Source organism: Netta rufina (genome assembly GCF_964035555.1).
Source record: "Netta rufina genome assembly, chromosome: 4".
NCBI lineage: Eukaryota > Metazoa > Chordata > Aves > Anseriformes > Anatidae > Netta > Netta rufina.
The window spans coordinates 21,602,505-21,619,130 of record NC_140127.1 but is presented as its reverse complement, the minus strand read 5'-3'; the positions used below and the strand labels follow the sequence as shown (position 1 = coordinate 21,619,130).

At 38.4% G+C, this 16,626-nt stretch overlaps 1 protein-coding gene across 4 annotated transcripts in view; it reads left to right on the top strand.

Annotated features, from left to right (window-relative positions):
• Window positions 1-16,626, top strand: part of TENM3 (teneurin transmembrane protein 3) — a 430,195-nt gene that overhangs the window by 123,606 nt on the left and 289,963 nt on the right. For all 4 annotated transcript variants that reach the window (XM_084286636.1, XM_084286635.1, XM_084286634.1 and 1 more), the window contains exon 3: window positions 730-1,008. In XM_084286636.1, the coding sequence (XP_084142762.1) occupies window positions 730-1,008 (279 nt within the window). The remainder of the gene's footprint in view (window positions 1-729; window positions 1,009-16,626) is intronic.

The window sequence follows — 16,626 nt, the reverse complement described above, 5'->3', positions numbered from 1 at the left end:
TTGGGATTCACTTATGTCTCTTGCTCTGCCCCAAAACAGAGGCTAAAAGTCTGTTTAAAATGTGCAGGCTCTGCTTCAGCAGTGAAAGCTTAAATCGTTTCTCAGGATTCAGAGAGACAAAAAATAACATACTGCAGTTCTGCAGGTAATGGGTGGCAGTCTTACGATGTGTTTCCGATTTATTTACATTTGTGTATTAAATGAGGGCAGGGATCTATTAAAGATGAAGCTAGTTGTGTTCCCATTTAGTTTTTCCATTGTTACATTAGGTGTACAGAAAAATACCCTGTTGCTTAGGCTTCTAGCCTGGACGAAAAAAAGGTAATCATGACAAATACCTTCTACTGCTTTCACACTTAAAAAAATTAAAAAAAAAAAAAAAAAAAAAAGTAGAGAAGAAAAGCTTGCCATTTCTTTTCAATCCTTTCATGTGCTGAATTGGCTTCTTTCAGTTTGCAGATTCTGTTCTGTTTCCCTCCTACCCAGGAACACTTTTAATGTGTTGAAGCAGTTGACAAAACAGTGCTAAGGCAGTATGTATGAAAAGGGGTGCTGCTGAGAGCTGGAGACAAAAGGAACCACTTGATTGTAATATATGCAGTTTTGACAAAACACCTTGTGTGATGCCTGAGAAAATTACACACATGAAGAGTTTTTACTTTTAGCTTTGTATTTTTTTTAATTTTTTTTTAATTCTCATGTTTTGTTATCTTTTTTTCCCCTAATCAGGACAGAATTTTACCCTAAGGCAGTTAGGAGTTTGTGAACCAGCAACTCGTCGAGGACTGGCATTTTGTGCGGAAATGGGGCTCCCCCACAGAGGTTACTCTATCAGTGCAGGGTCAGATGCTGATACTGAAAATGAAGGAGTGATGTCTCCAGAGCATGCCATGAGACTTTGGGGCAGGGGGGTCAAGTCAGGGCGCAGTTCCTGTCTGTCGAGCCGTTCCAACTCAGCCCTCACTCTGACTGATACCGAACACGAGAACAAGTCCGACAGTGAAAATGGTAAGTTCTTACACATATGCACGTATATATAAATCAATGTTTTATTTGCTGTTTCAGTTGACACTCAATAATTTCAAGTCATTAAAAGTTCCAGGAGTGGCCTTGAATTATTTATCTACTTATTTTTTTACCTCCCCTTCCCAGAAAAGTCAATATTCACTATCAATCCTAACTAATACAAGCTTTGGGTGTGATGTTTTAGCTGTAATTTTGGAAGAGTTTAATCACAAATAAGATTAGCTCTGTTTCATCTTGGGCCATGTCACCTGTTACCCTTTGGGGAGCAGCAAAGTAAGTGGTGATAAAGTTGATCCCTGAGGCCAGCTTGCAATCCAAGGTTTTGTTGTCAACTCCACTTAAAGACGTCTCAAAGAAGTTGCAGAATCTTAGAATGGATGAATGAACACAGAGAATAGCTTATTAACAGGGCTCATGTGATTGGAAAACAAATTTGATCGTGATTCAAGCTCACTAGCTGATGAGAGCAATTGGAATTGTGGTGAAGAGGCGTGTGGCCTTTGATGTGCCTGGGGGACTGGATTACTGCGCAATTAAAACCTGGACAAAAAAAAAATCTAAACAGCTTTGTAGGATGTGGGGTATGACCGTTGTATATTAAGGTTTAGTGTTTAAATGAAAAGAGGTTAATACAATTGACTTGATTCACTCTTAAAGCTTTGCAAAATCTTGTACTTCAACTTGAGGTTATGAACAGAACCTGATGTGGTGTTAAATGCAAAGTGCACAAATCTTAGAAAACATTTATCTTTAACTTTTTTTTATTTGCAGATTTGCGGCTTCAGTAGAATTAAAATGATTGTTCTATTAACTTCATGACTTCCTATGCAACAAATTCAAAAGAAGAATAAAGGAAAAATGAGTAAATGAAAATTAGTGAGAAGGCTATTGCCTGGTTATATATGCTGCAGTTTATTAATTTATTAAACATGTCTGCTCAGCTGTACATAAGCTGCAACAATTTTTTTTCTATCCTCTGGCCATAGCTGTAACACACCGTGGTAAGCAGCAGTGTGTGTGTCTATTATGATATGATACTTCTGTGATCGTAAACAAAAAAGTACAAAAAAATAGTGCACCACTTGTATTTTAAACTACAAGCGGTAATGCTTTGTCCTACCTATTTACTGTTTGAACATCAATTTGAGAACACAAAACTGAAGCTGCTGTAGTCACTGCCTTTCCTGTGCTGGCTGGTTCTAGCTGGATTCCTGTGCGAGATGGCTGCCTCAAATGGGATTTTGCTTTTTATCTTGGAATTAATGCTGCGTGTTACCTGAGGAGTCAGCTGTCCATATTCAAAAGCGTTTTGTCTCATGCTTGGAAAGTTTATTTTGAGTCAGAAGCAAGCTTTGAAAAAGGAAGCTAGGAGTACATGCTTACCTCCTTTTGACAGTGGGGTTGTTGGATGGCTATTGATATTTCAGCTGCAAAGCAGTCTAGAAAAAATTGTTGAGCAGTCCTGATTTTTCTTTTGAAAGATCTGTGCTGAAACTGTCTTGAGTATTTTGCAAAACCCTAGGTTAATGATCTTTTATGTATGTGTTTATACATACACACACACAATTTCCTTATGAGAGTTGTATCAATACTTTATCAAAGGGGTCAATGCCTCAGAAGAATGATAGTTTAGGTATGCTTTTTTTTAATAAACTTATTTTTTTTAGAGCTCCATATATCTGGTTACAATATGGCAAAAGTCCCTCCATGAGATTAAAGGTAGAGTTTATATTTTGTGTATGAGAAAGCTGAATATGTTAGAAAAGACACACTGGTTAAAATCCTGCAAGGAGTATCTGATGTTTGATGCTACTTCAAAGAAGAGTTTAGTCACTAAAAGGATTACAGTTGATTTATTTATTGATAGTGAGGCCAGCAGTCCAGCTTAAGAAAGTACTAGGACTGCTGTGAGGCTAATGAAATTTTGATGGCTTGAAAGTCCCATGGGGTTATGAAACATACATAACTCAGACCATGTCATGGGTCCTCGTTTCATTGGAGATGTTATGGAAGTGGTGAATACCTTAATCTTCTCTGGTGCTTTTCTCTGCATTTTTGTTTCCACTGAACATGGGAGATTTGGCTGAGAAACGATTTTATAAATGTAGTTGGAAGTCAGTATGTTAAATGCTCACAGCAGAATAGAAAATACAGTTTAAAGCCAGGGAAGCAATACTGTCCTGGCAGGCACAGGTGCTGTACTCTAAGGACCAGACTGCAGGTGTGAGTATTGTTAATTTACGGCCTGACGTTAATAGCTGTGCTACTACGCTGTTAAAGTCTGACAAATCCGATAAAGCTTTGAATCAAAGCTAGAATTACAACCAGTCCTCTGTACTGTGTCCCTCTTTGCTGTGCTTTCAGGTTTCCTGACTGAATTTCAATGGTACAGTTTTTACAGGTAAATGCATTTTTGTGCATCATGTTTATCACTGATGTAGGTAAGGAGCAACAGGTTGTGATGAACAAAACACAAAACCAGAACATACTATCCTCACCAGATCCCAGTTCTTGAATGATGCTGGCATTCACCTAGGAAAACTGCTCACTGCTTTAAATAGCCCATTACTATAAGCAGACCTCATTGGAGTTAATGGGACTATTCATAATGATGAGAAATGTGACTTATCCTACGGGTTTATGAACTCAGGATTAACTATTCGTTGAATGTACGTAAGGTTTTCTTTCTTGCCTGGTAGGTAAGAACAGAAGCTTGGCATCAAAACACAATTTCTTTCCCTTCCGTGTAGCTGTTGGGTATCTCTGCTCTTCTGAAGAAGTTGTGGATTGCATTTCCCTCAGAAAGGCAAAACTCTAGTTTTTTTTTTTTTGCATAATTACAGTGAATGAGTGGAAATACTTTGTTGATTATTCTAACTTTTATTTGTTGAGCTCTCAAGCTTTTTTCTAAGATCCTACAAAAGCCAGTAAGTTTGTGCATACTGGCCATACTGGCAGGATTAGAAGTTTCTTTGAAAAAGTTGGACATCATTGTTGCAGAGTTTTAAATACATTAATAATTTAGTGAATGCCAGCAGATTTTGTATAGAAAACATCAGAACTGTTTTCCAGACATAGAGTTTATAGATAAATTCTCACCTCCGAAGGTTTGGGTTATTGCTTAATAAATCATTCTAAAAGGAAGTATTTTTCTCTGAGCTTGTTTAAGTTCCATATATGACTTTTGGCATCATATTCTGAGGGATTTGTCATGTCAGCCTCCCTGAAGGAGGTCCCGCATCTGTTAATCTGGGCAATCTACCAGTGTCATGTACAGTGTGTACAACTGGAGCACACTCAGCACTCATGTGCTTCTTAGGCTTTCTTCTCCATCTTCATTGCAGTCCTCTTGGAGGCAAAAGGAGGTGAAACAAGAATATGGTACTTAAAAACAGATCAACACAACATGCGTGCTTTCCTATTTCAAAATGCTGTCATGAAGTTTGTGGTATTAATTGTTCTAGGAGCTTTGTTCTTGAAATTCAAGCAGCCTATCTTTTACATGCACGCCAGTAACTTTTTGTTTTTAATGTGTTCTAAGATTACTGAAGCTTGTCTTATAAAAGTGATCAATATTCCTGCAGAATGTGAGCTAGAAGTTACAGTTAAGCTTCAAATGGCTATTTTGTTGAAAAGGTCAATATATTTTAAGGTATCTTAGAATCCATGTAGTTATTTGAATTATTTTTAAAGCCATTAAACTGCTATCCCTGACCTAATGTGACATCAGAAAGATAATAGTCAAAACATGAAGGTTAATTGAGCAAGTTATTCCTGAAGTACAGCTCATTGCAGAGTTATTTATTTATTTATTTATTTTAAGTTATATTACTAGGTTTGCATGCACTTCTTGTGCAGGCTTGAAGCTGAGGCTATGTCAACGATTGTGACTAAAATGATTTCAAACTTAAGCAAATCCATACCAGTTTCCATCCCTTTGGAGGCAATATTGACAGTGCTTCCAAGATTTAGGCTATCCAGATAAATGTATGCGACTTAGTTGACCCTGCCCACATCTACAAAGGCTAACTAGGCATACAGGAAATATTTGCACTGGCACTAGAATATGGGGGAGTATTTTGTTCTTCATTGAAAATCTTTCACTGATGGAGATTTGTCGTAAAACAAAACAAAAAAAAATCAAAGGATATTAGGATGTAATAAAATGAAAAGAAGAAAGAGAGGGAGGAGTATGAGATCATGGCCTCAGGGCAGTCATTCTGAATTGGTTAGATAAATGATTTGAAACTTGGACCCATTTTTCACAGCTACGGAAAAGCAGATATTGCTAGCAGAATGTCCATTGCTGAGGGATTCTGTGAGCAGAAATTACAAGCTTATCAGCTGCTTGGGCACCTGCCTGCTTCCTCTCCAACTTCTGCCAATTTCTGAAGACAGCATTCTTGTGAACCTAATACTCTCTTATCCTTCCAGAATGGTGAATTTACTGGCATTCAGATCTCTGAAAACCAAGAAGTACATTGGTAAGGTACTTGTCAAGACATTTTTAAATCTGTTCTCTCTAACATCTACATCTGTAACATACACTTGAATTCTGCATTCTTACATAATGCACATCATTCAGGAAGTAGTGTTAGACCCTTTTACCTGTTTAACATCCTTCTTTATGCTAAGATAAAACTTGATTTGAAAGAGCTCGACTGATAGGAGCTGCTTGTTACCTGCTAGGCAAACCCTGAACCTACTTATCAAAACCAGCCACATATCTGATGAATTAATATTCATCTTACTGCCATACCACCATTTACAGCTTCTTCACTCTTTCCCACAGTATTCCATCTAGCAATTATCTACCCCTCATTAACCATGCCAATGTCTCTTTAAATCCTGCTTTGCTGCTAAAAAATTTCATAGCCAGGAAATCCGTCTGTTTTATTGTTGACAGAACTCAGTTCTGAAGTAGTATTTAGTACCTAAACAAGAATATGCATTCTTCCTTTGGTTACAGACACGTGGAGCAGAAATCTGTACACAAAAGGAGTCGTCCCTGTTTTTCTGCAATATTATCGTGTGTTTTGCAGTTATCCCAATATCAGATTCTGTTACATTATGATTGCAGGTCTGCAGGTGTGTTTTGGTACATCTTCCCAGCATTCACAGTTAATGAAATTGAAAATCGTGTTGATGATTCTTTTGGCTAGTGGCAGCCGTAAGAGGGAACAGCTGGGCAGATCTTTTTCCAATAACTTTTTTGGATCTTCTGGACCTCAAAGGTTTGAGTGTTGCTGAACTTGCCATTGAGGAAGGGCATGAGATTCCAAAGGGCTGTCCTAATGATGCGTATATGGTGGGAGTCTGGTATAGGCCATCAGGCTGACACTCTGAAAAGATCTAACCAAATCTTCTGATGCATGGGAACTGTAGGCTTAACAACAGCTGACGGTAGTAAAATTAGAATTGTATTCTGCAAAGAAAAACAAATCTAAGAGAATTTCAGAGAATTTACACTTGGCCATCAAGATTATAAATACTTCTGATGTTAAGGAATGGTGAAAGAGATGTTTCCAAGACCAACTGGCATAGCTCAGGATTTCCTCAGAGATCTGAATTTCAGGAAAGAACCACACAGAAAATGGAAGCGAGGTCAGATTCATCAGGAGGATCTTAAAAAGATGCAGCTGAAAGAAAGGCTATGAAGAGAGACTGAGAGAGTTGGGCTTGTTTAGCCTGGGTAAGAGAAGGCTCCAGGGAGACCTTTTAGCAGCCTCCCAGCATCGAAGGGGGCCTACAGGAAAGCTGGGCAAGGACTCTTTGTCAGGGGGTGTGGTGATAGGACAAGGGGTAGTGGTTTTAAACTGAAAGGGGGGAGATTGAAATTAGAGGTTAAGAAGAAATTCTTCACTCAGAGGCTCAGGGGAGGCCCAGAGAAGCTGTGGATGCCCCATCCCTGGAGGTGCTCAAGGCCAGGCTGGATGGGGCTTTGGGCAGCTGGGTCTGGCGGGAGGTGTCCCTGCCCACGGCAGGGGCGTGGAACCAGATTGTCTTTAATGTCACTTCCAACCCAAACCAATCTATGATTCTATGTAAATACAGTTATGAGGCATAAGAAACAAAGAAGTGAAGATGTGCACAGAAGCATGAATGCTGAGAAAAGGGGAAAGAAAGAGTTATTACTCAGCAGTCAAGGAAGACTGATAATATATTGCTGATATGTTTTCTTGTGGTTGCTTTTCTTATTTCAGCATTTGCTACCAGAGTAACTGATCACATCGCTAACATTTGTACTATTAAATAAAGGACTAGAGGTTACCTAAGTAAATAAAATTTGTCCTGCATGTATAGGGCACCTATAGCCTCTGGGCTTTTTGTGACTCATGTCTGAGAAAGCGCTGAGGATGGGTATGGTTCTGGAAGGGAAAAACAAACAGAAAGGAAGCTTCAGAAGGGACAAAGGGAAAGAGGAGAAGCTGCCTAATCAGGTAGCTAGGAAAAGCCCTAGAAGGAGGGAAAAAAATTTAGAAGTTTGTTTTGTAACAACAAGTATGTGCTTGTGTGAAATAAGTCTTGTCACTTATTTGATCACTTGACACCGATTCCCTTCTGTGATAGTGTAAAGCCCCTCCTTGATGAGCATAAAGCAGCAGATGCTAACATAACAGGTATTTTGACATTAGTAAGGCTTCTAACACAGTCTCACTCCTGACATACTCCTAAGTAGAGGCACATGGTCTGGGTTCATTATTGCATGGCGAAAGTACAAATTATTGGAAAAATGCATAAAGAATGATTATCAGTATTTCATGAGCTGTCAAGCTGAATCAAATAGTACTCCACATAGTGTGGCATAGATTTTCTTAATGGCTTGGATAATGCAAATAGAGTGTTGTAACCTGGAAAAAAAAAATCACATATGCTTTGTAAGACAGGATGAAAGCTGGGGAAGTAATTCCACATGAGAAAATGCAGTTCAGTAAGTACAAGTGCTAAGGCCTGCGTTTAAGTGGGAGTAATCAGTTTCCAAAATATGAGAAAGACAAGTGGCTAGATCTCAGTCCTTTAGAAAATCAGAGAATAAGTCAGCTTAGAAGGGACTTTTGAGGTCCTGTGGTCCAACCATCTGCTTAGAGCTGAACTAACATAATTTAGATGAAGTTGCTCAAGGCTTTGTTCAGTTAAGTTTTGAACATTTCCAAGAAAAAAGATACCCGCATCTTTTGTGGACATCTGTTCTAGTGCTTAGACAGCTTCTTCATGTTTTTTTTTTCTTTATATCTAGTCAGAATTTCCCTTGCTGCCATTGTGACCACCATCTTAGGTGTTGGAAAACCCAGGTTAGATTTCCAACTTTTACCTTCTCCAGCTTGAACAGACTCAGTGCTCTCAGCTTCTCCTTGAGCTTTGTAATCATCCTGGTCAGCTTCCATGGAATTAATTCTAGTCTGTCGTGTGAGTACTGGGGAGCCCCAAAGTGGATGTTATATGCCAGATGTGGTCTTCAGATGTTGAAAAAAGGGTGACTGATCACTTCCAAGAGCACGCTATCTGGTATTGTGAATGCGGCTGGGTATGGGGTTAGTTATTGTTGCAAGGGCACATTGCTGACTCTTGCTGAATTTCTTGTCTGTGATGACTCCCCTTTACTACAAAGCTGCTCTCTAGTGGGCTCCAGCTGGTGCTGTTAGATGTGGTTATGCTGCCTTTGGAATTTGTAGCTTCTTTCTGCCCATTCTCACAGCCTGTTGAGATCCCTCTGAAAGGTCGTCTTGCCCTGCAGTGTGTTTATCACTCTCTCTAACTTGGTATCGTTCACAGACGTGCTGAGGACATGTTCCATCCTATTCATTCTCAACATGTTACATGTAGTACAACCATTAAGCAGCTACAGCCCCGATATTAGTCCCTAGAGAATGCCATGAACCAATGCCAAGAGTTGGTCTCTGAACTACGAAGCGCTGTGCTTCCAGCCTGAGGCACCAGTTCTCTACACTTGTAGCCCACCCATCCATCTCTCTCCAGCATGGCTACCAGGATACTGTGGTAGACCATGCTGAAAACCTTGCTAATTTAAAGAAAAAAAAAAAATCACTGTTCTCCCTTTGTCTGCTGAGGCAGATCATAGACAGCAATCACGTTGTTTGGGTGTGATTTGCCATTGGTAAATCCATCCCGGCAGTTCTCAAGGATTTCCTTTTCCTGGAGCCCTGTCCAGGCATATGAAGGATAATTCCAGCAGTATTTGTTCCATAATCTTTCCTGGGGGACTGGGGTGGGGCTGGCTGCTGCTTCTTCCCCACGTAGTCCTTGCACTTCTTCAAGATAAAATGACTTCTATCTTCTTTAAAAGTCTTCAGGAACCTCTGTGACCTTTCAGTGAATTGGAGTGGCCTTTCAGTGACACTGATCAGCTCTGTCAGTACCTGGGGATGCCTTTGTCTGGTCCCCAAGGCTTGTGGACGCCCAGCTGGTGTAAGTGGTACCTGTACCTAGCATCTTGCTCTTCCTCTACCGTGCTTCTCAACTCCGGTTGAGCTTTGGCTTTCCTATCCCCAGACCTGCATGTCCTGGAAACGTTTTTGTATTCTTCTCCTGTAGCTAGGTTATAATGGAGCACAAACATTGGTCAGCAGTGGTTTCTGCAGTATGTGAGGGTTTCTACCATGACCTTAAAACATGTCTTCTATGCAGTACAGCTGAAATAATCCTACTGCTGCTCTGAGCAGTGCTGAGACAGAAGTACTGTGTCTCTGTGACTGGTTTTGGCACTACATTGTGAGGAAAATGCCAGCCAACTAGAGGCCTGCAGAAAGGTTAACAAGAATGGTCAGCAATTTTAGACATTGACACTAAGAAACGATGGGGAGAATTCAGAATGTTTTACCTGGCCTCTTCTGTTTGGATATTGCGGCCATTGTGAAGGTTACTGTGGCAAAGACAGCCAGAAGCAAGCAGTGCAAGTAGTGAAACGGAGAAGTTTAGCTCAGACAACGTAGCACCAAGGATAACTCAGTGAAAGTGATTGCTGAGGACCATGCAAATACTTCGTCATCTAAGATATTTTCAAAACCAATTTTATTTTTTTTTGTCAACTTGGTATTATAGTTCCTGTCAGTCCTGTTGTGTGGGAGAGGATGGACAAAAGAACTTCTTCAGTGTCTTTCTGGTTTTATTTTTTGTATGTCAAGTGTGTTACCATTTGACCCAAAAATTGATAAACAGGAAATGTACCGAGAAAATGAAGGCTATGAGAAGGTTGCTCTGCAATTTACTATAATGTTAATATCTTGATTGGTCTTCTGATTGTAAATGGCTAACTTTTGGTAGATTTTTTTTTTTCTTCTTTTTAATGTTGCTATACAAATATTGTTGGTTGGTTCACCTAAACAAAATGTGTTCTGGACATGCTTACGCAAGGAAATCTGAAAAAGAAAACAGTTATTTTTCACTTGGGTTGTGTTTTAATTGTGAGGTTGCCATGAAAGCAAAGCATGCTTTGCACATCTATAAACTGATGATCTCTGCTGTTTTGATTTTGACTGTGGTTTTGATGTCCTTGAAAAATCACAGTGGTAGCAGTAAATTGTTTTAATTAATGAATTAGAGAGCAACGGAATTGCTGAGTCAGGTTTATTGATGTAATTATCACCGGAATAAAAAAGAAGAAGAAAAGCCTGGAAGAACTGTGAGATTGTTTTGCGTGTTGTCATTTGAAAGCAACTTTCTCAGCCATTGCTTCCTTCATCTCCTATACAGTTATGTGAATATAAGGGTGTGGGCATACATGGATCTAAATATACATATACCTTTATATATTCACTAGCAAAACAAAATTAATGAAATAGGTGAAGTCTAATAATAATTCTATATAAACAGTAGGCTTATTCATATTCACAGAATCACAGAATCACAGAATTTCTAGGTTGGAAGAGACCTCAAGGTCATCGAGTCCAACCTCCAACCTAACGCTAACAGCCCTCCACTAAACCATATCCCTAAGCTCTACATCTAAACGTCTTTTGAAGACTTCTAGGGATGGTGACTCCACCACTTCCCTGGGCAGCCTGTTCCAGTGCCTCACAACCCTTTCAGTGAAGAAGTTCTTCCTAACATCTAACCTAAAACTCCCCTGGCTCAACTTAAGCCCATTCCCCCTCGTCCTGTCACCAGGCACATGGGAGAACAGGCCAACCCCCACCTCGCTACAGCCTCCCTTGAGGTACCTAAAAAGAGCGATAAGGTCACCCCTGAGCCTCCTCTTCTCCAGGCTGAACAAGCCCAGCTCCCTCAGCCGCTCCTCGTAGGACTTGTTCTCCAGGCCCCTCACCAGCTTCGTCGCCCTTCTCTGCATATTCAGTTGATTAAGAGAACTTTTTTAAGCTTCACATGATTTTGATTTGAAATAAGATTTTAATTGCATTTGCTTGTTTAACTAAATTTAATGTCATTGAGAAATAATCTAATAATGGTTTTTACTTTAAATGCAGACTGTGCTGTTGTCAGAGAATCAGTAACAATCATAGGCTACTGTCTTTGGATACTGGTGAAATAATAGATAGAGAACTTAAATACTGACTGGAAGTCAAGACTTTTCTGTATATAAAAGGCTGAAAACAATTTTGGAACTGACAGTTCTTTAAAACAATCTCTTTTTAAACACGTGTGAAAAATTTGTTTCTATATTTTCTGGAAGTTATATTTCTTCCATTCAGATGAGAATTCAGTTCAAAATTAAATTTCAAGTCAACTTTGAAAATGAATTCCTTTTACAGTTATTAAAACTGAGGCAGTCAGAGCTTTGTTTGGTCTAGGTAATCTGCCTGATGTGTTGGCAAAATTTAAGATTTTTTTTCTTAATTTAAGGTGGGAAGATGAGGTCTCAAATCTCACAGGAAAGGAAATGCTGGCTAAGAAGCTGTAGCATTTATTATTATTCTTTTCCCACTCATCCAGCACTTTCATCCTAAATTATGTGTTTTGTGTTTAGTTATCTGTTGTTTTCACTTGTATGTTGTAGGGAAGGATGTTGTTGGCAGACAGAAACCAAGGAGATTCATTTTCTTTCACTCCACATTCAAAACCTCTCAGTGGAAGAGCCTTTGATGCCTGCTGCAGCCGGTATGGGTTAGTCCAGGAATTTACATAGCACTTGGGATTTGCAAAATAGTTACCAATATCTTGCTTTATTTTTTTTCCTTTTTAATTTCACACTTGTGAAACCACAGTATGAGACTAAGAAAGATAAGGAAAACAATATGAATTAATTACAGATTAAATTATGAATGCACAAATGGCTAATAGGCGTATCTCACATCTTCAATCAGGGCACCTCTAATAGGTGGCAGTTTTCCTGGGGTTTGGAGGCTCTGTGCAGCTGCTGGTGAATCCCTCCTTCAGGTACTCTGGCTGCTGACTAGGTACATCAGAGACGAGATGTGAGCATTTGTGGAATTTGCAACATAAAAAGAAGCAACCAACCTGGGAAGCTGTTGTTATAGATTGTTATGCTACTACAGAGTAAAGCCAACAGGCTGACTGCTCTGGTTGACCACGTTATGATTGCTTTTTGTCCTTTGTGATAAAATAGATGCATTAATGTGTGTATGTATGTATGTTTCTTGTCCTTACAAGACCTTTTCTTACATGATTTTAATTTCACAGCTTACACACATGGTTTTGTTACAGATTAAACGCAGAGGGCTGAAGGCAGCTTTCTTCTTCAAATGATCCAAAAACTTCAGTGCATTTCCATAGTGAATCTTTCTGCAGTCAGGAGCATAGGCAAGGGAAAGTTGTTCTGATACTACACACTCTGTTGCTGATCTGCTGTGTGCTGGGAAAAGAAATTCTTTCAAAAATGCAATATGCTATAAAATGTTTTATAGTTATAAATAAACTGTGTTATATAATCACTGCTGACAAGCTATCCAGTCTCAGTCTGCACATGAGGCAGATAGCTTAAGAAGAATTCTGTACAAAACTTCAATTTCTTTTTGCAGTGGGTATTACTGAACCAAACTGTATTGGTCACCTGTGCAGTTTGTAGAAAAATAGCAGAACTGAGAAGTCCAGGATCCTTTTTGGCAAAAGTAAGTTCCTGGAGGAGGTTTCAGAGTTGTTGTTTCTGTGTACTGTTGAAGCTGGATATTGAATGTGTCAAGATAGTTTATAATCTTTGAAGTTTCTTTGAATATTCAATTTCCAAGATACCCAGGTCAAAATGTGTTGGATGGGAACTGTCTCTATCATCAGTATTTGCTTAAGTGGGTGGTATCCAGTCTCCCTCCACATAGAGTTAACCAGAATTATACAAGCCGCTAAGTTCCTCATTGCTTGATTGCTATATGTTCTGTGAGGAGATTTATTTAAAATTGCTTAAAAGCTGCACTCAGTGGGGAATTCTGCTGCTCATTCCCTTAACTACTTTAGCTGCAGAGAACATATGACGTCTTTTTCATTAACTGTCTTTGCTGCTTGTTTGCTTTCAGTAGAATCGTAGGAGATTTTTATATTGTTTTGTAAACTCAATATTGCTGGATCCTGACTGCTTATGGCAATTGAGATGAGATTAGATGCTTTTGTTAACAGGCCCCAGACTTTAAATTTATAGGGACTAGGCACCATCTGTTCTCAATTAAAGGTCTTGAGCTCTGAAATTAATTCCTTCCATTGGTCCATTAGACTCAATCTTTTGACCTGAAGTCATGATAAGGCTATATTAGCCTCTTGAGCCTTTGAAAAGTGAGGAGTTCATGCAGGGACAGAACTGGATATTCCTTTTAGTCATTGTATCAGAATAGTTAGAAAGCAGAAAGTAATGATTGTTTTTCCATTTTACTGATAAGAGTGAGATTTTTGAAAAGTGCCCTAGAGATTTAGAGCTCAAATCCTCACAAGTTGTAACAGGACTTGTGCTTCTAAATTATATAAGTGCTTTTGAAAATCCTTTCCAGAAAAATCAAATTAATATAGAGAACATTGACTAAATTCACAGAAAGACTTGTAAAAGCGAGTTGAGTATGGAAGCTTGTTGTTTGCAGACCCATATTTGCTCTGGAGATCAGCTGTGTTTTGCCTCAGCTGTTTGTCGTTGGTTCTGTTTGCGGTTGCAAAATGTTGGGAAATCTTACCAGAAATCCTGGTCCTATAATTCTTCCCACAGTGCTTTTGCAGAATTTGTATCTGTCTTGTGGTACATAGATGTTCCAAGGAAGACATGGATGGATGGATAAATCAGTTCACATTTTTGAGGTTGTAAGTTTTTTCCCCACTCTCATTTCCTGTATTTAACTCAAAATTGAGTTAAATAATTTAATTCAAAAGTTGCTCTGTCAAAATACGACAGGAAATACTGTTGAGTAGGGAGAAGCTATAGTGACCAGCTTTTTAGTTCCTGGAGAAAAGCTCTAAGATGCCAAATAACTAAGCTGATTGTGTAAATTTCATATCAGTATTTCATAAACGTGAAACTGTATTTTGAAGGTTTCACTATCTGGTGGTTCCTCAGCAGACATTGATATAATGTATACAGTGCTACTAATTTTCTGGAAGGCAGTTGGTAAGAATAATGCTTTTGAGACAATATTTCCAATGTATAAGAGTATTCCTATCTTACCCCAAAGTGTAGTTTATTGGAATATTTTGGGATCTGCTGGCTAGTAGGTTACGAGTAGAAGCAAGCAGGGAGATAGTTGGTAAGCCTGTTTTTATTCATATCTAACAAACTCTATGACATAAAAAATGCAGCGGCATTTGACTTCATAGAGGGTGCGAACAAAGTCAAGTGGCTGCCTTCTCAGTGTAGAAGGATTGAATTGTGACTATTGCATCTAAGTGTTGCTTGTTGGTGACTTGTCAGCCAGAGGTTAAATTTGGGAACTCACTCTTTTATTACTCTTTCTCAACATTTTCCCTACGTTCATAAATTTCTTATTCACAGGGCAGTGAGGATGCCTATCCAATCGTGGTGCTACCAAGGTTTACGCCTTCAAGGCTGTCTGCAATGCCATTTCCTTCTGCCATCTTGATGATGCTAGGGCAGTTTTATGGAGTTGTGTCACTGTTGGGTTTTAGGTTGCCAGAAGATGGATATACCTGCCAGCTGAGCCCTGTAACTATTACCTGAAATACTGGCTGAAAAAAGCTGAAATACTCTTTTCCATGTCCATGAAGAAGATAACTCATCTTGTTAATCTAGTTGTTGTGATCATTATTGCCAACAAGATCAAGTTTCGAACAGACAACAATCTGTTGTCTTTAGATGCAACACATTGTCTATAAATTTAGATGCAATACATTGTCTTTAAAAAGTGATATTCACTACAATCCAGCTATAGCCATATAGCAGCTTTTCAATTGGGTTCATAAATAGCTTGGTAAAAATACTTCTTTCTGTAGCTGCCTGCAGTTAATAGCTCTTAAAATTAAGTAACATTCTGGATGCCTGCTTTTCAACATTACCTAAACTAGAATAATGTTGGAGACCTCATGATCCTAGGTATTATTTCTAAGTGAGGCTTAGGTTGCTCTGCAACCTAGTGACACATACATACAGTTATAAATGCAGTTTTAGTTGTTACAAATGCCCAACTATGTTTTTGAAAAAATAAGAGTTCTTTCCTTCTGTTTTGTTTTTTATATGTAACGTATAAAAAACTGTTAACTGAACTTACCCATAAAATGCTGAAGTGCCCATGTTAAATGCATAAAGAGAATATGATAATATTCTCTTTATCCAGAAAATATGATAATATTCTCTTTATCCAGAAAATCATCTTTGCACTTCAGGGGCTTAGGGAACATGTTTAAATAACAATATTGAAAATATGGTAACAAAGTCTGTGTACTTTGGTTACCAAATTGCTTTAAAAAAAAAAATAATAAAGAAAAACCCACAGATTCATTTCTTACTTGTTGTCTTTACAAGTTGTTTGTTCTGTGCAGTATCATATATATTGATTTTTATGAAAAAGTTAATGGGCTTACCTTTGTTCAGAGTGGATTTTTTTCCTTCTGATCACCTCTACACAAATGAATTTTTTATCTTCTTTTTAGAGGTATTTCAATGTTATGAAAAAAGCATTAAAGGGAATTCTGATAAATTATTCCTTTAAAAAAAAAATGAATCTTAGGCACTTTTGTGATGGCAGAAGAGTTAATTTAACTCAAAGATTTCTGTTTTGCTTTCAGTGAGAAAGATATCTGAGCTCAGTAAATATAAGAGAGAGTGCCTTTTGGGGGAACTGGATTGCATGGTTCTGTGCTGATTTTGCTTGCCCCAAACTTTTTATTATGAATTTGAATTAATTGATTTGGTGACATGGTACTATCGATTGTCTCAAAACCCTATTTTTAGTATGGTTTAAAACATCTTAATACAGTACAATTACAAGATAGTGAAGACAAATACTTCATAGTCATATACATAAAAGAAATGATTTCTCTATCATGCTCTTTGTTTTCACTTCTATAGAACAACGACTCTTCTCCCCAGAAAGACATAAAATAAAAAAAAAAAAAAAAAAAAAAAAAGACATCAGTGTGTTTATATGCCAAATACATGATTATCCTATTTTGTGTTTATAAAGAACAAACAACCTCCTGCCCCCCACAAAAATACACCCACCACCTTTTCTACCACTGTGG